At 35.5% G+C, this 25,940-nt stretch overlaps 1 protein-coding gene and 1 pseudogene across 1 annotated transcript in view; both read left to right on the plus strand.

Annotated features, from left to right (window-relative positions):
• ADAM10 (ADAM metallopeptidase domain 10) overlaps nucleotides 1–25,940 on the plus strand; it is a 138,257-nt gene that overhangs the window by 89,921 nt on the left and 22,396 nt on the right. The window contains 5 exon segments of the mRNA XM_030318087.1: nucleotides 3,441–3,590; nucleotides 7,060–7,152; nucleotides 10,313–10,496; nucleotides 18,782–18,945; nucleotides 25,051–25,234. Of these exon segments, the coding sequence (XP_030173947.1) occupies nucleotides 3,441–3,590; nucleotides 7,060–7,152; nucleotides 10,313–10,496; nucleotides 18,782–18,945; nucleotides 25,051–25,234 (775 nt within the window).
• LOC115517548 lies at nucleotides 8,718–8,830 on the plus strand (annotated as a pseudogene).

Here is a 25,940-nt window from a genome sequence, read left to right on the forward strand (position 1 = left end):
CTGACTCTTGACTTTGATGCATTGAGCCTGCTTGGGCTCTTCCTCTCTCTTTACCTCTCCCCCTGCTCATGTGCTCTCTCTCTGTGTCTCAAAATAAATATTAAAAAAAAAAAAAAAAAATACCCAGTCTCCAAAATTTATCAATTTGACTTTGTCAAAATTAAAATCTTCTCAAAAGACACACAGTTAAGAAAATATAAAAAGCCACAGACTGTGAAAAAATGTCAACAGTACATCTGTCTGGCAGAAGGCTTCTCCAGAATATACAAAGAAGTATTATAACTCACTTAAAATAATGCATCAAATTCCAATTAAAAAATGGGCAAATTGTTTGAAACGATATTTAAAAATATTTTGGATTTTGGGATAGAGAAACTCTTAGAATATGATGTAAAATCTTTTGACTATAAAAAATTTGATATATTTCACCATATGAAAATTAAGGGTAAAAGACACCTCAAAATGAAGACAATTACAAGCTTTGAGACAATATTCAGAATACATAAAATTACCACAAAATTGTTTTCAAGATACAGAGTAATCCTTTTCCTGTTCAGAACTGCTAATAAAAACCAATCTGGTCTCAAGATAAAATTTTTTTTAAATAAATATTTTAAAAGTACATATGTACATGTTTATATGTGTGTCTGCATGTGTGTGTTTGTGTATTGGCTTGGAGGCATTGGGGAGAGAACAAGGCTGTGAAGAATTATGGGGCTAGATCTTAGGAAAATATGAGGATGACTGAGTGAGCATGGCATTTGGATCTACCTTTTCTCCAGCTCTATCTTTCAGTTCCTGATAAAGTAGCTGAGAGACTGAGAAGCTGAGTAGAACTCTCCAGATTCTTGAGCCTTAGGGTAAAAATAGTACATGAGGCCTTCTCTATAGTGCTTTAGGTTTGGATCTTGAAGGGCTACTTCCTGGAAGTAAGGGTGGGTCAAAAAAATGTTCTACCTCTTCCTGTCAAAGGGATTACAGCTTTACATCACAGCTGCTTAATCTGTGATTAAAGTAAGGTGATCCGGGATTACTAGTGCATCAAGCCTAACGGTGAAGGCCAGAAGCAAAAATAAATTTTCTCTTGAGAAAAATATCATCGCCTGAAGCCTAAAATTCTATCTGTGGTTTTTCATGTACATTGTCTGGCACTCAGCTGAAAATAATAAGCATATGAACAAATGAGACAACATGATGTAAGAACAAGAGGAGAAAAGTTGTATACCAAACATCAGTGATGCAAGAGTAAATGGCATAAAGTGTACACCCTCAAAGAGTTTACATTGTACTGGGGTATCAGACATGTAAACAGCCTAAAGGTTTCGAGGTAATGAAATGATCAGACACAGATACAGACTTTAATATGTTCAAGTATATAAAGATGGAATTTAAAATTGCAGCAGAAAACTGAAAATGAACAAAAGAGTCTGATGGAAATTCTAGAATTAAAAAACATAACAACAGAAATTAAGAATTTGATGGATTTAGATCTGGGTGGTATATCATAAGAAAACAGAATGAACCACTCAGAAGCAAAAGGATAGAAAATACAGAAAAGAGATAGGAGACTCATCAAGAAGGTCTAGCATATGTATAATTGATTTCTAAGGAGGGGAAAAAATGACAGTGAAATAAGGACAGATAATGGCAGAGACTTTTCCAAATATGACAGAGGATATCAACAATTTTGGTAAGCCCTGTAGTTAGAGCAGGATAAATACTTTATAGTGAAAATAACACCCTAGGATGTTATTAGAAAAGTCTAAAAACTGAAAGATAATATACTCTTAAAGGCAACCAGTAAAAAAAGTCCTGTCACCTTTACAGAAGCAACAGTAAAAATGACAGCTCATTTTTCATTGGAGACCATTGAAACCAGAAGACAGTAGGGTGTGGTGAAGCTGAGTAACTGCCACCCTCGAATGCTGTACTCAGTGAAAATAGATAAAGGCAACATGAAGGTGGTAATTGAGAGAACAGAGAAACATGGAGTTGTCAAGGGAGAAGCAAAGTATGAAATGTGAGAGTAAATTTGGAATTGTGGCTTAAAATCTAATTTAATTTGTTTAATACAATTTATTTAATGTTTTTGTTTATTTTTGAGAGAGCGCGCGTGCGCGCGCACATGTGCAAGCAGGGGAGGGGCAGAGAGAGAGGGAGACACAGAATCCGAAGCAGGCTCCAGGCTCTGAGCTGTCAGAACAAAGCCCGACGTGGGGCTTGAACCCATGAGTGGTGAGATCATGACCTGAGTTGAAGTTGGATGCTTAACGACTGAGCCACCCAGGTGCCCCAAATCTAATTTAATTTGAATTCTCCATAACTATGTCATCAAAACTCAGTTAAAATGGAGTCCTCAGATGTCAGCAAATGTTTAAGTGCTTGGATTCAATAGCAGTGTTAATTCTTACTTACTGAGTATCTGCTGTTTGCCTGCCAAGTCTGTGTTAGGTGATAGCAATATAGTGAGAAGCAAACAGGGATTGTTCTTTCTGGAGCTCCTGTTCTAGTGGTTGAAATAATGGTGGTAGGCTGGAAACAGAAATTAAACCAATCACCACACAATATACCATAAGGTTGCACTATGGCAGGGACATGGGTGCATTCTGTGAGGTGGTGCAATCGATGGGTCTGAAGGAAAAAGCTTGGTTAGGAGAAGGCATCTGTATGTGCATGTGCAAAGACTGGCAGGAGACAGACGATGTTGGAGGATTGGAAAGAAGTCTGTTTAGCTGTAGCACAGAGAGCTAGGGTTGGGTTATGTGGTAGAGTCTCTCTTTGAAATAATATAGAATGAGAAGAAACCGGGCATGTAAGCAGAGACTGCAATGTTGATTTGGTGGCACATGTAAAGCATTTAGAGCTTTATCCTTAGAGCATTAGGAAGCCATTGAAATATATTATGCAGGTGGGTAATTTTGCAAGTTGGCATTTTGGAAAGAGTGTGGTTTGGATAATAGAGGGAAGGCCGGTAGTGGATATGGATAGAGATATTGCAGTACCCTAGGTAATAAATGATGGTAGCTGGGGCTAATGTGAAGGCACCAGAGATAATGGGCAGATTCCCTAGGTATTTAGGAGATCAATTTGATGGGGCTAGGTAATAGATTGGGTATTAGAGGGAGAGAGAAGAAAATATCAAAGTAGTATAAGCTACTATAAGACTTGCTTTATATTTAAAGGATTATATATTAAAAAGTATGTTTTGAAAATGTTTAAAAGTGGAAGAATTGCTTGAATAAATTATAAATCATCTATATAGTGGAATGTTATGAGACTGAAAGTGAGATTTATAAGAATTTTTATGGTGTGGGGGAATACCTATGGTGTTACATAATAAAGCAGAATATGAAATTGTACATAATGTGTATTCTTAGCTGTATGAAGTATAATAGTGAAGCATACTAATTATCAGAAATGACTCTCTTTTTGACATATAGACACCTCAAGGAGAACATGCTGTTAATGGTCCAGAACACTTGAGGAAAAAACGTACAACTTCAGCTGAGAGAAATACTTGTCAGCTTTATATTCAGACTGATCATCTGTTCTTTAAATATTATGGAACACGAGAAGCTGTGATTGCCCAGGTATTTATAATTTTGCTACTATTTTAGGAGTTCTCATACTGTTAAATTATACCTATATTTTCCTCTAAAATTAAAGTTATGGCATATCTCTTTTTTTGAAAAAAAAGTACATATTTTTAATAATTATAGAACATGTAGGATAAGTACACAGATGACTGAAAGACCAGTTAGGATGTTTTAGAGTCATGAAAAGCTGAAGTGTAAGAAAATGATTTCATGAAGATGATAGCACTGGAGCTTAGCTTTGAAAAGAGGATTGAATTTTCTTTTTTTTTTTTTTAATTTTTATTTATTTTTTGTAAATTTACATCCAAGTTAGTTAGCATATAGTGCAGTAATGATTTCAGGAATAGAATCCAGTGATTCATCCCCTACATATAACACCCAGTGCTTATTCCAACAAGTGTCTTCCTTAATGCCCCTTGCCCATTTATTCCTCTCTTCCCCACTCCCCTGCCAGCAACCCTCAGTTTGTTCTCTATATTTAAGAGTAAGAGGGTTGAATTTTCAATTGTGGTCCTAAAGAATGGAAGAATAGAGGAATCCTTCCAACAAGAAGTATTTAATTTCTATTCTGTATTCCCATCGTACTTAGTACTTTTTTTTTTGTACTTGGTGCTTTCAAAGTTGCATTGTTTGCATTTGTGTCTTTTCAACACTTACTATAAAGTAAAAAGTTTTTGGAGATAACCATGCAAGATACCCTTCATGTTGAAGAGTCCCAGTGAGAGTTTGAGGATGCATTTTGACTCCAAATTTGATTTGAGACTAAGAGGATTCAGGTGCCAATAGTATAAGTGATGGACTCATTTTGGTGTTGTTGACTAGCTTAATTTTAGATGTGTTTAAAAGCCAAGTGGTCATTCCTTAGGATATTGAAGTAGACCTGGAGTTTGGGAGAGGTTAGCCTAACCTTAAGCTTTCTGCATAGAATTTATGGGTACAAAAGATATAGTTCAAATAAGGGGAGAGAATGAAATTAAAAGGGAGGAAACTGAGGGATAATATCTGTATACAGTGAGTAGGATGAGGAAGAGAAGCTATGGGGGAAAACATAATAAACATGTTGGAGATGAACTGGGGTTAGCCAAGGAAGAAACAAGTTTCAAAACAAAATGTCATAGAGATATCAAAGAGAATGAAGAATGACTACAATATGTTAATTTACTAGATAGGGGGAGTCCTTTCACAATGTATACATGTATCAAATCATCAAGATGTGTACTTTAAACATCTTACAATTTTATTTGCAATTATGCCTCAATAATACTGAAGACAAAAAAGACTATAAAAGGTAGTTGATTTTTAGTTACTAGAAGGTTATTGATGAGTTTTAATCTGCTCTTGGTAGAGTCGTGAGGGTGAAAACATTGCAAGCATAATGGATGGGTTGGCCGAGGCAGCAAGAATTTTTTTTTTAATTTTTTAAAAGTTTATTTATTTTGAGAGAGAGAGCGTGTGAGTACAAGTTGGGGATGGGCAGAGAGAGAGAGACAGAGGATCTGAAGCAGGCTGTGTACGGTCAGTGAGCAGAGCCCAATGTGGGGCCTGAGCTCACGAAACTGTGAGCTCATGACCTGAGCTGAAATCAAGAGTCGGACACTTAACCAACTGAGCCACCCAGGCGCCCCAGTGAAGCAGCAAGTGTTTTAAGAAATGTGAAAAATAGGAAAAGATATGGTGATTTAGAAATACTATGAAGTATTTCGGGGTGAAAGGAAGACAGGGAATAGTCAGGAGCAAGTTGGTAGGAAGAGGAAAATGATCCAGTAGAAAAGCAATGTAATATACAAGAGAAAGAAAAATCGATAGGAGCCAATGTTCTTGCAGGTCCAGCCAGTAAGGATTGGATTCAGGAATAAAGAAAAGTTTCCCTTTAAGGAAGAATTACCCTTTGAGGAAGATAGAAATGGATAAAGTTAGAAAAATTTGAAGGTTAGGAGGGAGGGGAATCAAGACGAGCTCTCAGTAAAGTATGAAGTATAATCATCTGTGGAGGAATGTTTGAACTACTACTGTCAGGAATGGAGAAGAAACAGAATCTGATAAGGGATTACTAGGCCAAGCTGAGGTTAGATAGCATGAATTTATAATAGACCCTGTCAGCATTGTTAGGACTTTCTTTTTTTATTTAAAAAAAAAATTTTTTTTTCAACGTTATTTATTTTTGGGACAGAGAGAGACAGAGCATGAACGGGGGAGGGGCAGAGAGAGAGGGAGACACAGAATCGGAAACAGGCTCCAGGCTCTGAGCCATCAGCCCAGAGCCTGGCGCGGGGCTCGAACTCACGGACCGCGAGATCGTGACCTGGCTGAAGTCGGACGCTTAACCGACTGCGCCACCCAGGCGCCCCAGGACTTTCTTTAACAGTATGTCAACCTGAGCTACTTCTGAAATTATTACTGTTCATTCTTCCACCTGACTGTGTCGTATTTGTATAATTTGTTTGAAAATAGTTTTAAAAGTGTATATACATGCTTTTACATAAATTGTAGCGAGAATGCTTTTTATATATAAAGTTGGGAAAGTGGTTTAGAAGCCAGAGAGTTTAGTTGGGAGTCAGGTACATAAACAGAGAAGTCTTTTGTGTTCTATCACCATGTTTAATTTCCTCCTAGAATTTAGTAAATCTTTTTTTTTTTTAATGTTTTTTTTTTAATTTATTTTTGAGAGAGACAGAGCATGAGTCAGGGAGGGGCAGAGAGAGAGGGAAACACAGAATTCGAAACAGGCTCCAGGCTCTGAGCTGTCAGCACAGAGCCCGACGTGGGGCTCGAACCCACGACTGGTGAGATCATGACCTGAGCTAAAGTTGGACGTTTAACCAGCGGAGCCACCCAGATGCCCCTAGAATTTAGCAAATCTGAATGTATCTTATTTATGTTTGCATTACTTCCTCTCATCCCTCCTCCTCTGGAATAAATCTTTGTAAATTTATATGGACCTTTTCTATTTGTTCACCATTAGATTCCTAGCACCTAAAACAGTTCCAGTGTATAGAAAGTGGTCAACAGAACTTAGAGAATGTGTACTAGTGCAGCAATAGAAAGACTAAAGTCAGAGAATGACTGAGTGTCCTGATTATTATCAGGGAAGTTCTTACAGAAGATATTCAAACTAAGCCTGAAGGATAAATAAAGATACTGTAGGCATAAGAAAATAGCATGTGAAAAGGCATGGAGGTCTGACATTGCAGGGTTGATTGAGGGAACAAAGTTTTATATGATTCAAGCAAGAGTGCATGTTTGTTTTTGGCTGGGGACAAGTCTGGAAAAGGCACAGAATCTCCCCTCTCAGCCCTAGTTGACTAATCTTATTTCAGCTTTTCATCCAGTATATGATGTAGACATTTTAAAATTTGAGTGTGGTCGAACATGAATAATTCTTGATTTGGGAGATGGAAATTCACAGTCTTTTTTCACATTTTAATACTGCCTCTAAAATATTGTTCTTTTTTTAAATCTATAGATATCCAGTCATGTTAAAGCAATTGATACAATTTACCAGACCACAGACTTCTCTGGAATCCGCAACATCAGTTTCATGGTGAAACGAATAAGAGTAAGGAATTCCTTTATTTTTTTATTTTTTTCGATGTTTGTTTATTTTTGAGAGAGAGAGAGAGCACATGCGTGCACAAGTAGGGGAGGGGCAGAGAGAGAGAGGGAGACACAGAATCTGAAGCAGGCTCAAGGCTCTAAGCTGTCAGCACAGAGCCCGATGCAGGCCTCGAACCCACAGACTGTGAGATCATGACCTGAGCTGCAGATGCTCAACTGACTGAGCCACCCAGACAGCCCAAGAGTAAGGAATTTCAGTAGTTCAGAACATTAAGAAAGACCATAAGGACCATGTTTACAAAAAGAAAAATACTTGGTTTTTACTTCATCTTTATGTAGTAATAGTTTATTTTATATTACTGATCCTACTATCTTTACTCTTGGCTTTTACACACACACACACACACACACTGGGTTTATGATTTAGAACGAAATCTGTAGGGCTGTAATCTGTACTGCAAAAGAGGTAACAGTCATACTATATTCTGTCTGATTAATATAACATTTAGAAAGCCATAACTTCTCAATAACTACAGGTATAGTACTTGACCTTTTATCCCCCTGATGTCATTTTCCAGCTTCTTAAGATTTGCTTTGTGTGGTATTTTTCCGAGTGTGTCTCATTTGGTGTTCCAGGGAAGGAAAAGATAGATGGAATGGTTAAATAAAATTGGAAGTCAGAAAAACAGTACTGTACCCTCGTCTTGTAAATTCACAGTGCACGCTAACTTATCTCAGATTTTGAGAATTCCTTCATGAGAGAAACTCATAATTTTTTCTTAAAATGTTTACTTTGAGAGAGAGAAAGAGAGAGAGCAAGGGAGGGGCAGAGAGCAAGGGAGAGAGAGAATCCCAAGCACGCTCTCTGCTGTTAGTGTGGAGCTTGATGTGGGGCTTGATGCCATGAACTGTGAGATCATGACCTGAGCTGAAATCAAGAGTTGGACACTTAACTGACTGAGCCATCCAGCTGCCCTGAAACTCATAATTTTCAGAAATAATTTGACCATGGAACCTTTTCTGTATTAATGTCAACTGAGAGTCCAAATAAATGTAGAACACATTTTGAGAAATGCTCACCCAGAGCCACAGGGTCACTGATGATTAGTTTTAATGTTATAAATTTAAATAAGTAGATTTTAAATTACTAACAAAATTGGGTTGGTTGTTTCAGAAGTTTTCCAAATGTGAATCTTTCCATGTGTATAGCTTTTAAGAATATGAATTCATAAACTAGATAAGAACCTGAATTAAAAAAATTATTTTACGAAAGTATTTGCCACAGGGTTTCTTTATTTTTGTGCTTCTAACTTTCTTCAAATATGGTTGACTAAATTATAATTTGTGTTCATGGATGTAATATATTTAATAGCATAGGCAAAATTGATCCTTAGTAGTATGATTAAATGTTAAATTGGAATTTAAGGTGAAATGTGGTTTGTAGATAAATAATGTAAGAATTGTTCATAATCAATTGCTTTCATGTATATTGAGAGCAATTTAAACCCTTAAATGACCAAGAAAAATATTGTTTAGTAGGCAAAGCAATAAAATGCAAAGTAGTGAATCATTTCTTGGCCTTTTGGCTAAGATCAAGTGTAGTCTCTGTTCTTATCAATTTAAAATGCAAAGTAGTGAAAAGTAAAGAATACCAGAACAAATTTAGTGAAGCACTTTCTTTTGAGTAAAATGCTTTGCATTATGAAGAAATGCATGTGTATGAATGGATAGTGTGGCAGTTAGTTGTTTTCAGGTTTTTAGCTGAGATTGAAATTTTAGTTTAGATCTCATCTGCTGAAGATTCCTTGTGACCCATTAATTAATTTGAAGTTTGTATCAATATTTAAATAAGAATTATCTCATTTCTGATATAGGTAGCTAAAATTTAGATGCAGTTTTTATTTGTAGCCAATATTACAGAAATATCAAGGAATTTCATTTGACTGGGAAAAAAGCCATTTATAGCATGTCTCTCAGATGTGTTATTTACAATGTAGTGTAATAGCTTTTGGAATTATTTATGTTAGATGACCATTACTGATTGTTTTTAGTTAATTGTTAGTAGATAAATCAGATGTTCTGAAATCTGTCCTTAGGCAGTTGCCCTGAGTAGTGTTTTTGCAATCCTGCTTCTAAGCCTCTTGGTTTTACTGAAGGGTGTGGATCCTAAAAAGACCTAACATTCTCATTTTATCAACTGTTATATCCTCCCTTTACTACCAACATTTTCAATAGGATGAAGTTTGCCTTCTAAAAAATGTTTACTTTCATGGATACCCCTTTTTATTCTGTATCAACACTTCTGTCTGTAATGCTCTCACTTACTTGAGGAAAGCCACATTGTTCTAGGACTTCAAAGGTTAGGCAGGGGTCTTTGAAAGGAGGCAGGGGCTAATAAATGAAAGTTTTTGTTTGTAGAAGTTTGGTATCAGAACTGATTATTCTTCAGATTGTGAAGGAGGAACCTGCACTAGGAGTATAGTAGCTAAGCATCTTAAGAAATATTCTGGAGGAACTCAGCTTCATACAGTAAGAGAAGAGAATTGTCAGTAAAAAAAAAAAAAATCTTGCCCACAGTCAGGGAAAAACAATTGAACTTGCAGTTTATTGGGCTCGACTCCTGTGATTTTAGGCAAGGAGAACCAAGAAAATGATTTGTCTGTTGAATTGACAGTCTTGGGTTTGATATCTATGTTATGTTCTAGTAATTAGCTAAAGTTTGAGGTTTTTATATCCTTATATTTTCCACCATGTGCAGGAGATTAGCACTAAAAGAGACTTACTCAGATGATTAAATTTGAGAAGCTATACTTTTATTAGAATTTTTCTTTCAAGAAGAACTTGTTTTTCCATCCCAAAGAGAATGCTCAGTGTTCAGGAACCTGGTCAAACCTTGCCCAGAAATTTAACATGCTCAATTTTAATTCTCCTACTCTGTTTCTCCCCCCACTCCCCCACCCCCCTTCCTTCTTTTCAGCTTCTATAATCAGCTCAGGGGTGGGGGCATTGGGGGATGAGTTGTAGAAGCCTTAATTCAGGCCTGATTTCCCTTGGGTCCCAAGCATATTGTGCAGGCAAATGCAGAAGAAGGGGAGCAAAGATTTTACACAAAGGCTCTGCTAACTTTAATTGCTTATTTAAATAATTGTTTTGAATTTTAGATCAACACAACTGCTGATGAGAAGGACCCTACAAATCCATTTCGATTCCCAAATATTGGCGTGGAGAAGTTTCTGGAATTGAATTCTGAGCAGAATCATGATGACTACTGTTTGGCCTATGTCTTCACAGACCGAGATTTTGATGATGGTGTTCTTGGTCTGGCTTGGGTTGGAGCACCTTCAGGTAGTTTATTTAACTGTTTCTTGCCTTAATGCTTGAAACAAAAAGCAGTTTTCAGGGCAACTTGAATTTTACAAAAGTATAGGAGAACCTGATGCCTGTACATTATCTTAATTTATTCAACTTGAGTTAGGCAAGCATGATGTAAGTAGAAAAATAGATGAAACAACTTTTTATTTTGTCATGAGTACTAACAAGGGGGTATCCTGACATTTGGTATATTCAGTGGCTGAAATAAATAATTTTGTGAGAAAAAGAAGTACTCATTTCTGAAAACAAAAATGAAATATTAATTTTTTCATAGAAGTTAATATTATTAATTAAAGATTTTTATTTTTCTTGGAAAGAGGGCCTTAGAATTACAAGGGGAAAACTATGTTCTTGCTTCTGTTCTGGAATGAGATAGAGAGTGGAGAAACCCTGGTCAGGAGCACTAGGTAAAAAGAAAAGAAAGACTGCTCTTATTATTATTTTATTTATAGCCTTTATTTTAACAAAAGTAAAGTGTTCCCTGAAAAGAGACGTAAGCAGCAGGTGTCAGTACCCACAGCTCCACTGACCTCGGCACCTGGGCCCGTGTTCTACTGGGGTCTCTGCCTTAGCCATGAACACTGCTGTTGCTAAGAAATCTGGGATAGGATCCTCTACCCATTGCAGTGGAGGTGGAACAGTCTGTGATTTACATTATCATTAAGTTCAGAAGCCTCGTTTAGAGAAATACAGATTTATTAATTGAAAGGTTGAGTAGAAACAATCACATACTCTTTGAATATAGATTTGGTCATATAGAGTTTGATCAATAGTCTGTCAGCTTTTGAGCTGTATACAGTAATGTCTCTTTCTTCTGATGTATCATTTCTATCTTTTTATAAGAATCACCTTCTGCTTTATGTAGGATAAGGCCAGCTTTTCTATTCCTAGTTTATTTTGTATTCCTATTAGTTTATTGTTTGATTTGTAATGCGTATTTTAAATCTTAAGTGGTACTATATTTTAGCTTTTATACTTTCTGCTCTTTTTTTTAAGCCAGCAATGAATATTCTTTTTACAATTTTCAAAACTTCTTTTGTTTTTCTTCCACATTTTCATAATGTCCTTAAGGTGCAAGTTTATGTCATGGATTGTATATATCATAGTACAGTATTTTTGGAGATTTATATTTGTCTCTTATGTTGATCTGTCCTGCTTTTGTGTTACTTGCATTGTCAGCAGATTTTACAAACTCATTCTTTTCTTTGATAATTTCACATGTTTTATAACTTTTATATTTTGAAATTTCTTTTCCCCTCCTTTAATAAGTTGGATGATTTTATCACAAAGTTTATAATTTCTTCTACTTGTTCATTAGTAAGTACTGTTAAAATTCAAGGATGCTTTTGATTTTTTGTTGTAAATTACCATTAATATAGTGATTCTCAAAGTCTGTTCCTTGGACTAGCAGCATCAGCATCACCTGGGAACTTGTTAGAAATGTAAATTCATAGGTCCCACCCAGGTCTACTGATTCCACTAGGTGTGGAGTCCAACAATCTTTGTTTGAACAAGCCTTCCAGGTGATTCTGATGCACTCAGAACTACCATATTCATATTTTTGTCTCTAAAGAAACTTGTTTACAGAATGGCTCCTGGGAAAATGATTGGATGATTACAAACCAGAAACTTGCTGTCATTTTACATTTTCACCTCCAAACTTGTGCTCTTTAAGAATGTAATGCTCCTGAAGGAGCTTGGTCATTTTTTTTTTTTAATCTTTAGATAGCTTCATGTCTATAAATGCAAAAATAAGCTATATTTTTAGGACAGTTTAAGATTCACAGAAAAATTGAGCAAATGGCATAGAGAGTTCCTGTACACCCTCTTTCCCTCATATTATTAACAGCTTACATTAGTATGGTGTATTTGTTATAGTTAACAAATATATTGCTTCATTATTGTTAACTGAAGTCCATAGTTGATTCACATTTTTTTAGTTTTTACCTAAGATCTCTTTTTTGTTCCAGGATCTCATCCAAGATACCACATTACATTTAGTTGTTATGTCTCTTTAGTCTTTTCTTGGCTGTTTTAGTTTCTTGGACTTTTTTTGTTTTTGATGGCCTTATCAATTTTGAGGAGTACTGGTCAGGTAGGTATCTTGTAGGATGCCCCTCTCTTCCAGTCTCTTTTATGTTTTTCTCATGATTAAACTGGGGTGATGGATTTGGGGGACAGTTAATTTTTATATCTAGTTATTTTTTTTATTTGGACCACCAAGTATCATGCCGCTGATTTTACTGAAGTGGCAGTGGGTAGAGTTCTGGATTTTAAATGGTGGGACACATAACTTATTTTTTTGTCATAGGTTCTACATCTGCTGCCTTTATTCTGTGTTAAATTCCCAACTCCAGTTCTTAGAAGCCTTATTCTAAGAGCTGTTGGGAAGGGGCTAGACAGGGACAGAATGGAGGCCAGAATGGGCAAGAGAAGGGATCTTTGTTCCCTTGATCCAACTTTTTCTAGTATAGGGTGCCTGCCCTATACTAGACATTGACAGGTTTTTTCTTCACTTCCTTTTGCCCTTTGACTATCTGAACTGAGTCTTATATTTGACTTACATTGTATTTTTTATAAGGAAAAATATATTTGTCTTAATTGATTATTCCAGTACCCTTCTGAGGTATAGGTGTTATTGCCTCCATTCTGCAGATGAGGAAAGGATTCAGAGACCAACCCAGTATCACACAGAGCCTAGAATCTGGACCTTTTGTTTCCAGGTTCAGTGCATTTAGTAGTTAGTGTGCTAAGTATTATATACTTTAATATCTTAGCTTTCTGTAAGACACTTCTGATAAGAAGTTGAAATGTTTTCCTGCATTTTAATGGAGGTTTTGTATTGTTGGAATCCATTTTTTTAAGAAAAAGGAGTTATAAGAGAGTACTACTCTGTAATATTTAGATATCATTTTGGGTAATTGTCATGGCATAATAGGAAGAGCACTGGTTTGGGAGCTAGGAGACTGGGTTCTTGTCTGTTCTCTGTAAATTCAGGTAAATCATTTTGCTTCAACATGTTTATTTTTCATTGTAACTTCTTCTCTCATGTTCATGCCGTTTGGGACTTCATGTTTCTGCCTATAGATCTTAGTAATGCTTCCTGTTACCTGTTTGTTTTCTTTTTTTTTTTTTTTTAATGTTTATGTATTTTGAGACAGAGAAATCGTGCATGTGGGAAGGACAGAGAGATTGGGAGAGAGAGAATCCCAAGCAGGCTCAGCATTGTCTGAGCAGAGTCCAACATGGGGCTTGATCTCACCAATCATGAGATAACGACCTGAGCCGAAATCAAGAGTCGGATGCCTAACTGACTGAGCCACCCAGGCGCCCCCCCCCCCCCCCCCATTATCTGATATTTAAAAAAAAACCATTTCATAGCTGATCTGTTCAGCTTATGATCAGTTACTATTAATCTTTTCATTTTTATTTGGCCTAATTTTGATTTTGTTGTATTATTTAGCTTTTATTTAATTATGCAGATATTTTACTACTCAAATGGTGGTGGGAAAGATTTTGTTGTGATATTAATTTTCACGGAATTTTACTTTAATTATTAGCTGTAGTCTCTGCTGACTTTGTTAAACTGGGGAAAGATGAAGGCTGAAACATTTGAATAGTAGGTTTCTTTAAGTCTTCTTATACTACTTTTTATTCTTATTTAATATCACACTGTAGCTGGGTACTGCCTTGGGTTTCTTTAATGAGGAAAACAGCACCTCCTGTCCAACTCCATAATAAGTGGAAACAACTAGTGAACTGGGCTGGCTTGGAGGCTCCCATTTAAAATTATATACAGGGGCGCCTGGGTGGCGCAGTCGGTTAAGCGTCCGACTTCAGCCAGGTCACGATCTCGCGGTCCGTGAGTTCGAGCCCCGCGTCAGGCTCTGGGCTGATGGCTCAGAGCCTGGAGCCTGTTTCCGATTCTGTGTCTCCCTCTCTCTCTGCCCCTCCCCCGTTCATGCTCTGTCTCTCTCTGTCCCAAAAATAAATAAAAAAAACGTTGAAAAAAAAATTAAAAAAAAAAAAATAAAATTATATACAGGTTAGGGGCACCTGTGGGTGGCTCAGTCGGTTAAGCATCCGACTTTGCCTCAATTCATGATTTCATGGTTCGTGAGATAATAAAAATTTATACACAGATTAGAAGAGAGCCAAAAAAGGGAGTCTGGTCTTCCAGACAAAGTCAGTCTTAGATATGAATCTAGAAAGATTTCTTTAAACTTTTCTTTGTATGAGCACTCGTCTGTGTTAAGCAGGTAGCCTCTTATTTAATTTCGAGACTGAAACATTGATTCCTTGACTGAGTAAATGACTATTTTAGATAAAATTTTTGTTTTATTTCATTTGTGGCACCCTTCCAACATGGCTTTTGATAGGGACTTTTTTTTTTTTAATTTATTAAGGTATATTTTGTTCATATATTGTCCTTCTTAATGTTATCCTAATGAACATAGTCTCACTTTGGGCAGGACACCGAATAAGGCAAGCTCTGGAATTCGTCTCCATAATTAATCCTGAACCATTTAGTATTCCTCTAACTCATTTGTGAAAAACATTTTATGAGACATTTCATTTGGTAGCAATGGTCTCTTCTGTTTTTCTTAGTTAAGAAATTTTAGTTTGATTTTACATATTAGGATTTAAGGGCATACAGAGCTCAAAATGGTGTTCACAAGATAACCCACAAACTGTCAAATTCTTAACATGTTGTTTAAAAGTCTAATTATAGGGCTAGGAGAATTGCATCATTAGAATGTTACAACAGGACACTAAATATATTGGCATTTTGTGCAGGTCTGGATTGTTCCGTGCAGGATGTTTAACATCTGGGGTCCCTACCTGTTATGTGTGAGTACTGCTCCCCAGACATGAAAGGTGAAGAAATGTCCCAGGACATTTCCTGATAACCTTTCTGGGAGTAGTACTACTGTCTGGTTCAAAATTACTGCTCAGATTGATACTGCATGGTCAGCATGCTGCTATTAAGTTTTAGGTGTTTAGGCCTGTTCACATCAAAACTGTGTTTGTGGACTCTGTCAGGGTATTATATTACCCTTGTGGTTTTTCTAATTTGGAGGGGGGGGGGAGGTCTGTTTTAATAGCTTTTAACTCAAATTTTAAAAATCTTACCCTTCTCATTACTATTTACAATTTGTGTTTTCCAGTGATGACTACATGTAGTAAAATTTTAAATGTATGATATCAAGCAGTTACTGAACTAGAGCTATATAGTTTCACTGTAGATATGTATGATATCACTAATTGAGTTTCTGGCACATCAGAACTAGTTGCAGTATTTTTTACAAAATTAAACCATAACTGAGCACTGGGTGTTACATGGAATTGTTAAATCAACACCTAAACTAATACAACACTGTATGTTAACTGTATTGGAATTAAAATTTAAAAAAAGTCAGTGCACTATTGCCAAAAAAAATTAAACCATAGCCTATAAAATTAAATTTAATGTTTTATTTTTTTCTGTTAATTGAGTTAACATGTTAATAGTTTGTAACAAATACCAAACTTTTCTGTAAGTGATAGTTATTAAAACTGAAAGTAGTTGTTAAGATGTTAAACAAGGTGTGAATTACTGTATTTCAGAAAAGTACATTTGAATTTATGTATGATCATCCCTTAAATGAGATAGACCTTAAACATACAGAAAAATATATTATCAGAGTTTTTAATACTTGCTATTTATTTCTTCTTTTTTTTAACTGATAAAGATTTACAGTGTGAAGTCTTCTATGCTTAATTCAAGTTTGACAATACTGCATTGGACCAATTTCCATATGACAAATCTTCACTAAGGCAGGATTTTAATTTACTATTTGTTTAAAACTATAATATGTAGATGATAATTACTACATACAGAGTGCTATTCATATCTTCTCTAGTCTGGAAATAGTGATACAGTCCTTAGGACTCATCTCAAAAGTAGAAGTAGCATAAGAAAATATATTACATATTGTTAAATTATTTGCTGATTTCTTTCTGTTAAGATTTCTTTGTAGAAGAGGTAGTAAGTTTTGAATATCATAAAGGTTCTCTAATTTTTGGTGGTTAAAATCTGCATAGGCCCAGTCTTTCAGTTTACATTTCTGTGAAGCATGTTATTTCCTAACTTCTTCCTAACTCCTATCATAACAGTAATTCAGATTTATATTTTGTTGCCATATTTTCTAATGTTAAAAGGAACAGGGCAGCAATTGTAGTGTCATGACATTCTTGCAAATCTATTTTGAATTGCCATCTATTATATGCTTTATTAAGGATTATAAATATTAGATTTTTTTAATGGTTTATTAACTTGGTTGTAACTTTGTGTATAGAAAGCTAATTTGAAATAATTTGATCACTTATCAGAATATCCTAACATTTGATTGTATTTAAATAAAAAACAAAGAGAGAAACCTTTTACATGTGAATTCTCACTAAAAGTCTTTAACAGAATTTTAAAAAGAACTATGTTCTTCTCAGTATAATATACATAAAGATGGGTTGGTCAGCCAGTTTTCTGATTTTCCTGTTGTTGTTTTTCTAATTTCTTATGTTAACTGCTTTTAGATGTGCAAGTACTTTCATTTTGATATTAAGCTTTAAAGTTCCTATTATTGCAGAGGTGAACTACAAAATGATTTAATATGTATAATAAAGTAGCAATATGGCTTCACTTTTTTTCTTTTTCTTTTTTAAGTTTATTGATTTATTTTGATAGAGAGCACTCATGCATGTGTATACACCCAAGCAGGGGAGGGGAGGGGCAGACAGAGAGGGAGAGAGAGAGAGAAAATCCCAAGCAGGCTGTATTAGTGCAGAGCCTGACTCAGGGCTCGAACTCACAAACCGTCAAGATCATGACCTGAGCCGAAGTCAGACACTCAACAGACTGAGCCATCCAGGCGCCCCAGTGATACGGCTTTTCTTTTAAAATTTGAAAGTATTCTTGAGACACATTGGAAAATGATAATTCAATTTTTTGAACTTATTTTGAAGAAAATTTCAAACCTGCTAAAAAGTTGCAGGAATAGTACAGTGAACTCCTGATATATTAGTCAGGTTTTTTCCACATTTGCTTTATTCCCCTTCCATACCACCCTCTATCCATCCATTCCTCCTTCCTTCCTTCCTTCCTTCCCACCCACCCCCTTTTTTTATTACCTACTGGACATAATTCTTTTCTTTTTTCCTCTGCTTTATTGAGGTGTAATTGACAAATAAAATAGTAAGATATTTGAAGTGTACAATATGATGATTTGATATTCATATACATTGTGAGAGGATTTCCTCCCCTTGAGTAACACATCCATCACCTCACATATTTATTTATTTTCGTTGAGAATATTTAAGTTCTACACTCTTTGCAAATTTCATTTGTACAATATAGTGTTATCAACTATACACATCATGTTATATATACATTAGCTACTTAGACCTTATTCCTTCTATTTTTTTATTTTTAATTTTTTTAAAAAGTTTATTTATTTTGAGAAAGAGAGTGTGTGCAAGCTGGGGAGGGGCAGAGAGAGAGGGAGAGAGTAGACTCCATGCTATCAGCACAGAGCCCTATGTGGGGCTTGATTTCACAAATCGTGAGATCATGACCTGAGCCGAAACCAAGAGTCAGATGCCTAACCAACTGAGCCACCCAGGTGCTCTGACCTTACTCATTCTATAACTGGAAATTTGTACCCTTTTACAAATCTCTCCCTGTCCTTCTCTTCACTTGCCCACCAGCCCCTGGCAACCACTAATTATTTTCTCTTTTAAAAAATATATTGTGTATTGCCTCTCAGGATAGTGAATTACATACTCCTATGCATCACTGCTATTATTTGTAAAAGTGGCTTTCTCAGAATCTACTTGAGCATATTTTGTTCAACTTTCATTTAAATTAAATGTAATTTTTTAACATGAAAAGGTATATAGGCTTTGACAGCATAAATACGGATATATTCAGATTTAACAGAAACTTAAATACTTGTTTTGCTAAATTGATGGGAGCAAAAATTGGGGAATACTTCGATTATGAAGAACATTTTATTAAGGGCCTTGTTCTATATCCTGGCACTTTCTTTATGTGTACCACTAAAACTTACTTGAAATGACTTCCTAATCTTGGACTAAAAAAGCTTCTGAGTACTTGATATAAGTGGGATATATAAAATGTTTTAATTTAATATAGCATATATTAGAAAGTTATTTTGAGGGGTAAATAGATGCTAATTTAGCCATCTTCTGTTCTGAATTAGGAAGCTCTGGAGGAATATGTGAAAAAAGTAAGCTGTATTCAGATGGTAAGAAGAAGTCCTTAAACACTGGAATTATTACTGTTCAGAACTATGGGTCTCATGTACCCCCCAAAGTCTCTCACATTACTTTTGCTCATGAAGTTGGACATAACTTTGGATCTCCAGTAAGTATTGTCTAATTATTTGATTTCAGAAAGTTACTAACCTAGCTTTTATGTTGAATGATTTGTTTGTTTGCATTGAAAACAAGTACATGTGAATGTTTAGGGATTTTTTTAGTTGAAGTATAGTTGACTGATGTTAGTTTTTATATATTGGAACACGCAGTAATGTCCTTGACAATACGGAAAGGGAGGAAGGTAGAATATTTGTGAGTCAAATAAGAAGAGTAAGCATAACAATGCAGGATTCTATGAAGGCAAGGAATTTTGTCTGTTTCATTCACTTCTCTGTCTGCTGATCCTAGAACAGTGCCTGGTATGTGATTCATTCAAATATCTGCTCAGTGAGGATCACTTTTCATCGTTAAAAGTACATTTTGAATGTTGCAAACTTGGAGTGTTTTTTGTTTTTTTTTTTTTAATTTTTTTGCTTGGTTTCTGTTAAAACGTTACTGTGGTTTAGTAGATTTATCTTGAGTGTGGAGTGGAATGCGGTATTTAAAAATTTTTCAGTATGAAAAATTGTAACATACAGAAAAGTAGAGAAAGATGGTACAATAAATTCTTACATGCCCATCGTCCAGAGCAGGCATCAGCACTTCTTCTGTAAAGAGACTGCTAGTAAACATTCTAGGTTTTGGAGGCAATACATGTTTTTCTGTTGTTTTTACAATTCTTGAAACACGGGAAACCATTCTTAGCTTACGCCATATAGAAATGGGCTATGGGCTGCCAGCCTCTGATTCAGATGCAACAGGTATCAAGATTTTGCCACATGTCCTTTCTGTATTTCTTTCTTTTTGTAAGGTATTAGAAGCAAATTTATTCATCCTTACATATTTCAGTATACATTTCTAAAGAAATAAACATTTTCTTACATAACCATGATGTGGTTATGATACCTGACAGAATTAACAATTCTTTGGTATCATTTAGTCCTCAGTTAATTATATTGATGTTCAGGGGACCTAAAGCTTAATGCACACACAAATACAAAATACTGAAAGATAATCTCTTTGTGATTTTGGTAGGCTTATTAAATAACAAATCTGAGAAAATTTCATTTGACAGCTATACATGAATTCATTTTACTTGCACCATATCACTTAAAAAAATGGAAGTTTTCATGAGTTTAGAAAAACAGTAAATACTTGGAGCTTCACATCCTCAAATGCACTTCTCTAATTTTCTCCCAGTTTGTAAACTGGAAGTCCCATCTCATTAAGTTGCAAGCCTTTATTCTTCTAAGTCTCTATTAGAAATTGATAGATTATTATCAATGCTTTTGGATAAACTGTTTAAAATGTGTTCAATCTCTCTACTTCTTGACTGCTTCTATGATCTGTTCTTTTGTTTGTTCTGTTCTTGAGTTCGATATATATTTTTTTCAATATATATTGAAAGCGTTATAGTGGTTCAAAACCCAATGTGGTTTCTCTTTATGTAATCGGACTATTGTTTATGGTTAGTTTGCTTTTTCAAGGGCAAGTAAATATTCTCTTTTCTCTCCCAGTCCCTTTGATTCCAGCCCTTACTAGGGGAGTTATGGTATCCTTTAGCTACTCCTCTGCCCTTTAGTCTAGGGCCTCCCAATTTTTAATGTGCATACAAATTACCAGGGATCTTAAAATACAGATTCCATTTCCATTGGGGGAGGCAAGTTTCTGAATTTTTAAGACACTCCCAGGTGATGCTGTAGCTGCCCCTGGTCTGCATACCACATGTGGAGTAGGGAATCTATAATCTGTTCTCTTCATTTCCTGTGTAATCTGTTCTCTACCCAGCTGCCAGAGATTTTCTTTTTTTAGTATATTAATTTCATATTACTTAATGCTTTTTGTTTAATGGATAAATTGGTTCGCATTCTTTGCATAGTCTGCTATCTTTTCCTCATACGAGATTACTTTTAATGACTCTACCATGCTCAATCACACCCCATTCCTATGTGGGGTAAATATTTATAAGTACTTTAATAGAGCAGCCAGAACCATAAATTCCTGAGCCGATCCCCTTTGACATCTTTATCTGAAATCTGTCTTTATCTCTCCTGTTGTACATCTGTACTTTGTCAGTGCTACTTTCTGTCTGAGTGGTTCACACTGTCTCTTTTATTTATTTATCTTATCCCAAATCTTTACTGCACACCTGTTGTTAACCATTAAAACTTTGGGAAGTTATAGTCATAATGACACTAGTTTCTGTCTCTCAGTATGCAAGTTATGTGTTTACTCTTACCAAAGTAATCTTTGTCTAGGTTATAGTTCTGATTGTTTTGATCATGTCACTTGTGTTTACAACCTTATGTCCTGTACCTGCTAATATTGCTGATACAGTTTCCTAATCTTAGCATTTAGGGCTTTCCATCATTTGGGTTTAAGTATATTTCCAGTGTTAACTGCCTTCTCGTGTCAAAATAAGTAATTTATAGTCCTTGAAAATTTTCCTTCTGCCAGAAATCCAGTTCCTTCCCATCTCTGCCTACTGAAATCTTGATCCATGTTATTATGTAATATAAATTGATATAGCCCCTTTTTCAGTTACTTGTCAGTAGATATTAAGACCCTTAAAATGTTTGATCAGAAACTACCACTGGGAATCCAACTAAAAGAAAAATGCAGAATCTGTCAAAGATTTATGTACATTAAAAAATAAAAAGTACCCACTGAAGTTTCATTTTTAGTAGCAAAAAATTTTAAGCAGCCTAAATGACCCCACAATAGGAAAGTATCCTGGAATGCTCTGCAATCATTTAAAAATCAGTGCTTGGCTTATACTGTTAAGCTGAAAGAAACCATGTATGTAACTGTACAAATGGTATAGTTCAAATTTTGCATTAAAATATGGTATGACTAGGTACAAGTCAGGTCAGAAATACTGTGGACTGAACTGTTAATAGTTATTATGGTTGGTTGATTATGATTGAAAATTTTAATCTATATTTTCTAAATTTTCTAAAAGAGTATGTATTGTTTTTACAGTCAGAGAAAAGTTTTTCCGTTTTCTTGTCAAACTAAGATTAGAGTTTCTTTGTAAAACTGTTTGAACTCTCAGCACTTTTTGGGGTACGGTCAAGATAGCCTGTATATTCTGTTGTATGTTTTGATTATTGGTGTGTTTGTTTGTCCCCTGTTGTGAGGATGACAAATACAAATAGCTGGTAGTGTCGTTTATAACCTGTTACTCTTTCCATTGCCATTAAGAATGATCGATTACAATGTCCTTTGGGCTAGTTAAGTAATAATTGATTAGTGATACCTGTGTGTTTGTATGTATGTATATAAGCAAGTAAATAAGCAAGCAAGCTCTGTGCCCAATGTGGGGCTTGAATTCACGACCCCAAGATTAAGAGTCACACACTCTAGGAGCGCCTGGGTGGCTCAGCTGGTTAAGCGTCCGACTTCGGCTCAGGTCATGATCTCGTGGTTTGTGAGTTCCAGCCCCGCATCGGGCTCTGTGCTCACAGTTCACAGCCTGGAGCCTGCTTCGGATTCTGTGTCTCCCCGTCTCTCGGCCCCTCCCCTGCTCATGCTTTGTCTGTCTCTGTCTCTCAATAAAAAAAAAAAAAAAAAAAAAAGTCACACCCTCTACCAACTGAGCCAGCCAGGTACTCTTCATTAACCTGTAATGGATTTATGGGACAAAGAGACTAGGCAGGGATATCAAAATATGCTATCTCTTTAAAGTAGATTGTAAGGCCTTCAAGGGCTAGGGATAGTGCTTAACTCATCCTTGTATTTTTATATTCTGTTTTAGTTCCTCCTAGAATACTGGACACAGGCTAATATTTATTGAATTGAAATGTATAAAATATTTTGTGATAATATCAAGAGTTATACAGTATTGGGATTTATTTTCTTTTTCTAAAATTCTAATGCTGAGAATAATTTCAGTGTCCTATATTATCATAAACCAAATTGAATTCTATAGAATGAAAATATAAAGCAAGCTAATATTGGAGAACAAAAGAATTGTTAAATGCTGAATGTATTTTCAGGAGAACAGCAGGAGGTATCATAAAGAATAAATGTGATAGTAGAGGTCTTATTTTTAAGTTGCTTTTTAAGTTGCTTCAAGGGTTGCCTGGCTGGCTCAGTTGGAAGAGCATGTAACACGATCTTGGGATCGTAAGTTCAAGTCCCATCCTGGGTGTAGAGATGACTTACATAAAATAATAATAATAATAATAATAATAATAATAATAATAGTAAATCTTTAAAAAAATAGTTGCTTCAGATTAGGGAGTAGAAAATGAAAGTAATTTAGATGGGCTCCAAGAAGAAACAGAATGCCCTTGGGCATTCTTTCTTTCTGGAGGGTAGAATTGTATTCAAATGACAATTTAATTAAATAGAAGAACTTTACTCTAGGACCCAAATATGTTCACCCTTTCTGACAAGTTCTGCATTGTTGTTTGAGGAGCATTGTGAGGTTTGTTTGTTTGTTTTTTAATGTTTGTTTAGTTTTGAGACAGACAGACTGACAGAACAGGAGTAGGGGAGGGGGAGAGAGAGAGGGAGACACAGAATCCAAAGCAGGCTCCAGGCTCTGAGCTGTCAGCACAGAGCCCGAATGCAGGGCTCGAACTCATGAACTGTGAGATCATGCCCTGAGCTGAAGTCCGATGCTTAACCAACTGAGCCCCCCAGGTGCCCTGGTTTGTTTGTTTGTTTGTTTTTTTAATGTATACCTCCTGGGGGAGGAAGGAAGGAGGGGGAAGCTTCTGTGATCTGGTAGTATTCTGTTAGTTAATCTCAGCACTGGTCACGTAAGAATATTTACTTTGAGAAAACTCATGGAGCTATAGTTGGTACTTTGCACTTTTCTGTATGTATCTGATACTTCAGTAATATTTGTCAACACCATAAATATTTTGTGTACATGTATGTCTCCTGTTTTATTCTGAAAACAGTGTTTTAGTTTTACCTCTTAGCTTTTCTTAATTTTCTTTTTTTTTTTTTATTTTTTTTTTTTCAACGTTTATTTATTTTCGGGACAGAGAGAGACAGAGCATGAACAGGGGAGGGGCAGAGAGAGGGCTTTTCTTAATTTTCATTTAAAAATAGCATTTACTTATCTTTTTTATGTACTTAGTTAATAAGTCAACTCTCTTAGATGTCTATCTTGTAATGTACTTAGCCTCATGCCATTCTCTTTTGTTTCCTGTTTTTCCCCATCTCTGTCTTCTCTGAACTAGTCATAGTAAAGAATGTCATATATGTTAAAGAATAGTCATTTTAAGTTTATATTCCTGTTACTAGTTTTGAAAGTAGGCAAGCTTATTTTTTTTTTCATTTTTATTGTTTTTAATTTTAATTCCAGTGGAGTTAACATACACTGTTATATTAGTTTCAGGTGGACAATACAGTGATTCAGCAATTCCATACACTACTCAGTGTTCATTGTGATAAGTGTACTCTTAATCCCCTTCACCTATTCCATCCACACCCCCCTGCCCACCTCCCCTCTGGTAACTATCAGTTTGTTCTCTGAAGTTAAGAGTCTGTTTCTTGGTTTGTCTCTCACTTTCTCTCTCTTTCCCTCCTCTCTTTGTTCATTTCTTTTGTTTCTTAAATTCCACATGAGTGAATTCATATGGTATTTGTCTTTCTCTGACTGACTTATTTCACTTAGCATTATACTCTCCAGCTTCATCCATGTTGTTGCAAATGGCAAGATTTCATGTTTTATTGCTAAATAATATTCCGTTGTATATATGTACAACATCTTTATCCATTCATCTGTCAGTGGACATTTGGGTTGCTTCCATAATTTGGCTATTGTAAATAATGCTGCAATAAACATAGTGGTGCATGGTGAGCTTATTTTTGATAGACTTTATCATGGTTTGTCCTCCATTCTACTCCCTATTTACAGAGCTATAAATTGTTGTGGCTAGACCTGCACTCATTTTTCCTTCCCTTCTAAGACAGGACCCCTAAAAGAGCAAATTGTTTTCCTTCTCACAGTCTAAAATAATTGTAGGATCTTTTTTTACAGGAGAGTCCACAAGCTTCCATTGTTCTTCTGGTGAGAAAATTACATTCAGTCAGATGACCCGAAAACCTTATTTTACTTCCTGTTTATGTAACTCTATATTCTGTTTGGCAGCATGATTCTGGAACAGAGTGCACTCCAGGAGAATCTAAGAATTTAGGACAAAAAGAAAATGGCAATTACATCATGTATGCAAGAGCAACATCCGGGGACAAACTTAACAACAATAAATTCTCACTCTGTAGTATTAGAAATATAAGCCAAGTTCTTGAGAAGAAGAGAAACAACTGTTTTGTTGGTATGTATATTTTCCCAACATATATTTTCAAACATTCAGAAAATTTGAAACACCCATGCACCTACCATCTGCATTTAATAACTATTACAACTCTGCTGTATTTACTCTGTCACTGTTTATTAACTTATCCATCCCCTCCATCCATGTTTTTTGTTGTAAAGTGGATTGTAGACATAAGTGTACTTCACTCCCAAATACTTCAGCCTGTATAATTGACTAAAGTTCAGTATTCTTTGTGGTTCTTCTTTTTTTTTTTTTTTAATTAACATAAGTGAAATGTTGTACCATAAGTCCACCATTTAATGAGCTTTGACAAATGTATTTACCTGTGTAACCTAAGCACCTATCAAAATAGAGAATATTTCTGTCACTCCGGAAAGTTCTTTCATTTCCCTTCCTGGTCATTTTCTTTCCCCCAGGACACTCTCATAGGCAACCATTATTCTGATTTATTTAACTATAGAGAAATTTTGCTTGTTTTACTTCATATAAGTGCAATCATATGGTTTTTATTCTTTTGTGGGAAGAAAAACCTTATGCTGCTTTCATTCAGCATATTTTGAGATTCATCATTAGTGTTTTGTTCTATTTTATTGCTTAGTATTGCGTTGTATGAATATATCACACTTCACTCATCCACTCTTCTGTTGATGAACACCTGGGCTCTTCAGGTTTGGACAATATGAATAAAGCTGCCATGAAATTC

The sequence above is a fragment of the Lynx canadensis genome, chromosome B3 (assembly GCF_007474595.2).
Source record: "Lynx canadensis isolate LIC74 chromosome B3, mLynCan4.pri.v2, whole genome shotgun sequence".
In the NCBI taxonomy this organism is placed as follows: domain Eukaryota; kingdom Metazoa; phylum Chordata; class Mammalia; order Carnivora; family Felidae; genus Lynx; species Lynx canadensis.